This window comes from Neopelma chrysocephalum, unplaced genomic scaffold, assembly GCF_003984885.1.
Source record: "Neopelma chrysocephalum unplaced genomic scaffold, ASM398488v2 Primary Assembly neopelma1_96041, whole genome shotgun sequence".
NCBI classification, from domain to species: domain Eukaryota; kingdom Metazoa; phylum Chordata; class Aves; order Passeriformes; family Pipridae; genus Neopelma; species Neopelma chrysocephalum.
The window spans coordinates 3,366-7,615 of record NW_020924692.1 but is presented as its reverse complement, the minus strand read 5'-3'; the positions used below and the strand labels follow the sequence as shown (position 1 = coordinate 7,615).

The window sequence follows — 4,250 nt, the reverse complement described above, 5'->3', positions numbered from 1 at the left end:
GAGCACCTGTGTGCCAGGTGAATCCTGAGCCACTTGCCAGGTCCTAAAACCTGTCCCCAAAGGCACCGGAAGAGCACCTGGGCTCTGCCCAGTCCCTGCCAGGCAGCACATGCTTGGAACTGGGAGCAGACTGGGAGCTCCCCCTGGCACAGTGAGCTCCACGGGGAGCTGTGGAGGGGCAGAGGAGCAGGGGGGTGGGCAGGGAGAGGGGCTGCCCCGTGGGGTTCCAAGTGTTCCATGCTGCTCTCCGTCCTCCTCCAGGCTCCATGCCTGGGTGGCACCCAGCCACAGTGCCCAGGAGCAGGGGAGGGACCCGGACATTTCTCTCCCAGCCGCAGACACCGAGGCAGCTTCACCGTTTAATGCCAGAACAGCAGAACACAGCGCTCACAGCCTGTGGGGTCTCCACCCTGAGGGGCACCGGTGCCCCCGGCCCTCCTGCCAAACACAGGGCATTCCCAGCCCGGCTCGCTCCGGGCGCTCGGCTCCGAGGAATCGCTCCCCCCGCGCGCCCCAGCCCGAGCCCGCGGGCAGCTGGGGCCGCACGTCCAGCCCGGCTGCGTCCGGCACGTCCACGGGCGTCCCGGCCCCGTCACTGCCGCTGCCACACGAAGGTCTGGATGGAGTTGGCCGGAGCCACGGCGGAGATGAGGCCGACGGTGTCGGCCAGCCCGAAGGAGATGTCCTGGGGGGAGCTGCGGAGGGGAGAGCAGGGGGGGTCAGAGGTGCAGCACCCACTGGTTGCAGGGCCCACAGCAGGGGCTGGGCTGTGTCACTCACCGGTTCAGGACCACCACCACCACGGCGCCGTCGGGGCGCAGGAAAGCCGTGTACTCCAGCTCTGTCTTCTTGGACTCTTTGGAGGCAACAAGCCCCACGCGCTGGGAGCCCTCGGGAATGAACTTGCTGCACAGACAGAAGCAAGAAGCAACCTCAAGGAGGGAGTCAGGTCCCAGGAGAGCTCCTCTCCCACCAAACCCACCCCACTCTCCTCCTGATGAGCTGCTGCCATGATGGAGCTGAAGACCAGGCAGGTGGATGCATGTCAGGGGCCCCAACCCACCTGAAGTGCCCCATGTGGTAGAACATGGGCTGTTTGTAGAAGATGCCTTCGCTGCTGTCCACGATGATGGGGCTGTCCACATAGTTCTTGACCCAGTTGGGGCCCCCCTCCAGGTCCAGAGCCAGGTTCCAGTCGGTCCAGCCAGTCACAAAGTGGTTCAGGTTCTGCAACAGGACAGCCCAGACATCTGCCCAAGGAGCAGGGTGCTGAGAGGAGAGGGAGCACGCCGGCAGCCCTTCCCAGGGCCCATCACATGCAGTGATGCAGGGGCCTCACCGTCAGGATGCTGTGGCTGTACTGGTTGCCCCGGTCCCAGCAGCCCAGGATCACATCCCGCTCCCAGAAATGGGCTCCAATGGATGCCTCCGTGGCCAGGATGAAGTAGTCAGGGAAGAGCTCATGAGTGGGCAACACTGTGTCCTGTATGGGACCGATGAAGTCCAGGTACCAGTGGATGCCGATGCCGTGGACGTAACGAGCTGCCTCTTCATCCTCCAGCACCTGGCAGGGACAAGAGTTGGTCCTGTGGGGCAGAGCCAGCGCCCCAACCCTTGCCCCTGCAGGCATGGGGGGCTCTGCCCCAGCTCTCTGTGCCAGCCCATCCCTGCCCACGCTCACCACTCTGGCCCAGTGCGGGAGGTGGAGCCGGTTGTCGTCCAGGATGATGAGCTGGACGTGGCGGTGGGAGCTGTTGGCCAGCGCTGGGCCCAGGTCCTGGGCGATGAAGTCCCGCTGGTGCTCGGGGGAGAAGCCCAGGCACTGGAAGGGGTAGAAAACAATCTCCCCGGCCGTGGGCTCGTTCCCTGCCGTCACTGCCCAGAAGGTCAGGTTGTGCTTGGCGTATTCATCCAGGAACCTGGTGTGGGGCAGACAGTGAACAGCTCTGTCACACCCGTGCCAGCCCCAGCCCTGGCACAGCATCCCTGGTACCCACCGCGCTCCCGTGGCCCCTCACCTGATGAAGTACTTGGCCCAGGCCTTGTGGTACTTGTCCCCAGGGTTGCCCTTCAGCGTCCCCCTCCCCGTCATCGCGCCGTTGGTCTTCATCCAGACGGGGGAGGTCCAGGGGCTGGCGTACAGGGACAGTGGCCACTTGGCCACTGCCTGGGCCGCCCGGAGGATGGGGATCTGGGGAGAAGTGGGATGGCAGAGAGCTCTCCAGGTCTGCCCCAGCACTGGCAATGCAGGCAGCAGGAGTCCTCCTCTCCTTCCCCGGAGGCGGGAAGGTGCCCCCTTTCCCTATCCCAACCCATTCCATTCTGTTCCACCCCATCTCAGCCAGGGGGCAGGATGAGTCCTCTCCCTCCCCATTGGCAGGAAGGTGCTCCCCTTCCCCTTCCATTCCCTTCCCATCCCATTCCTTCCTATCATGTCCCATCCCATCCTGTCCCATCCTGTCTCCCACCCACATAGAAGGATGAGACCTCTCTCTCTCCACCAGTGAGACAGTACTCCATCTCATCCCATCCCATCCCATCCAGATGAAAGAATGAGTCCTCTCCCTCCCCATCAGCAGGAAGGTACTCCCGTTCCGAAGCCCATCCTATCCCAAGCCAATCCCATCCCGTCCCAACTTGATTTTATCCCATCCCATCCCACCCAGGTAGCAGCCCTGGTCCCTCGGGCTGTTCCTGCAGGACCCACCTTCATCCTCGTGTCCTCCTCCGTCAGGTTGAAGTGTTTGAGCTCGAAGTCTCCCTCGGCGTCGGCGTAGGTGTACAGGCGGACGGAGAAGTCGGTGCTGGCCATGGGCACACGCACGAGGTTGTACTCGATGCCTGGGGACAGGGTGGGTGGTGATGGGCACTTGCCGGGGTGCATTTGGGGGGTGCACCACCCAGCAGTGCCGCCCTGCCCCGGGCTCACCTTCCTCGGAGAAGTAGGAGCGGAGCAGGTGGTTCTGGGCAGCCTGGGACAGGGACTGGATGTTGATGGCGGCTGCGTCGGTGATGGAGCCCCCGAAGCCCTTCACCTTCTGGTACCGCTGCGCCGTGTCCAGGGTGAGGTGGAAATCTGGGGGGGGGGACACACAGAGTCACTGCTACTGTGCAGGACGGACTCTGTCCCCGGGTGGGCAGCAGGTCCTGGCCGTGGCGGTACCTGGGCTCTCGGCGTTGTGCTGGAACCTCCCCTCGCTCCGCTCCAGCCTCTTGCCGGCCTTGCTGCTCTCGTACTTGACGTAGGAGCCGGGGGGTGGCAGGACCAGGGGGTCCAGCGTGTCACAGTACGCGGCACTGCAGGCACAGACCAGCGAGCCGTGCCCAAAGTCCTTGGCATCGCAGGGACGGCCGCCTGTGGCACAGGAGAGAGCGGGCAGGCACCGAGGGCTGAGGCAGGAGCCCAGCTCACCCCTCTGACCCACCACAGACCCCAAACCCACCACCCTGCACAGCCCAGGGACACGTACCTGTGGCCTGCAGGGCTGCCTGTGCCAGCAGGAGCCAGCCCAGGATGCTGGCACAGCCTGTCCCCATGGCACCTCTGCTGCAGCGGCTTGGGTGACGCCGATGAACACACCAGGGCTGGGAGCAGGGCAAGGTGTCAGCACCCAGCTCCTCTCACCCCCACCCAGCCCTGCACAGGGACAGAGACCCAGAGCAGGGAGACCCCCAGCATCACCCCCTGCCAGGGGGCTTTGGGGACCCTCCTTCCAGGGCTGAGCCTCCCCTGCCCTGCCCACTGCCCACTCCAGCCTTCTCTCCCACCCCTCCAGTGCCCACCAACAGCTCTGGCTCCCAGCCGAGGGTGCAGTCCCCCCAGGTGTGTGCAGCCCCCAGGTTTGTGCAGCCCCCAGGTTTGTGCAGCCCCCCAGGGTTTGTGCAGCCCCACCAGCCCGGTGTTTCCGGCCACCCACACCAGCTTTACTGTACCTGCAGATCAGTTCACTCCCATTGTCTCCCTCCCACTCCTTCTCCCTCTTTGCTCCCAGAGCTGTGCTGTGCTCTGCTGTGCCGTGCCATGATGTGTAATGCCATGCCATGCCATGCCAGCTCATGTGTCCCTGGTGGCTCCCAAGCCATGGCCAGAGACAAACAGATCCACACTCCCAAATCCACGTGCGTGACAGCCAAGACTCTCCCAGCCAGAGCACTCTGGGGCTCGAGCCCCCAGCACAGAGGGTCCCACATTCCCCTGCTCCACACAAGTACTTGCACCCTGCCCTGTCCTTCCCATGCTGCTGGACAAG

General features: G+C 64.4%; 1 protein-coding gene across 1 annotated transcript; it reads right to left on the bottom strand.

Moving 5' to 3' along the window:
- Positions 1-346: 346 nt before the first annotated feature.
- On the bottom strand, positions 347-4,048 carry LOC113981084 (glucosylceramidase-like). The gene is made up of 11 exons (XM_027708323.1): positions 3,999-4,048; positions 3,471-3,574; positions 3,164-3,355; positions 2,930-3,076; positions 2,708-2,841; positions 2,019-2,191; positions 1,682-1,919; positions 1,340-1,564; positions 1,064-1,227; positions 781-906; positions 347-695 (listed from the first exon to the last, which is right to left on the bottom strand). Exons 1-11 carry the CDS (start codon positions 4,046-4,048, stop codon positions 593-595), a joined length of 1,656 nt encoding a protein of 551 aa, XP_027564124.1. The 3' UTR covers positions 347-592.
- Positions 4,049-4,250: the final 202 nt, after the last annotated feature.

Bases quoted from the DNA above. Each gene is read 5' to 3' on its own strand.
- LOC113981084 (XM_027708323.1), bottom strand. From the start codon at position 4,048: ATGGCATGGCATGGCATTACACATCATGGCACGGCACAGCAGAGCACA. The intron at 3,575-3,998 runs ACAGCTCTGGGA...GCCCTGGTGTGT, and splicing joins ACGGCACAGCAGAGCACAGC to TCATCGGCGTCACCCAAGCC. The intron at 3,356-3,470 runs GTACGTGTCCCT...CCTGTGCCACAG, and splicing joins GGCAGCCCTGCAGGCCACAG to GCGGCCGTCCCTGCGATGCC.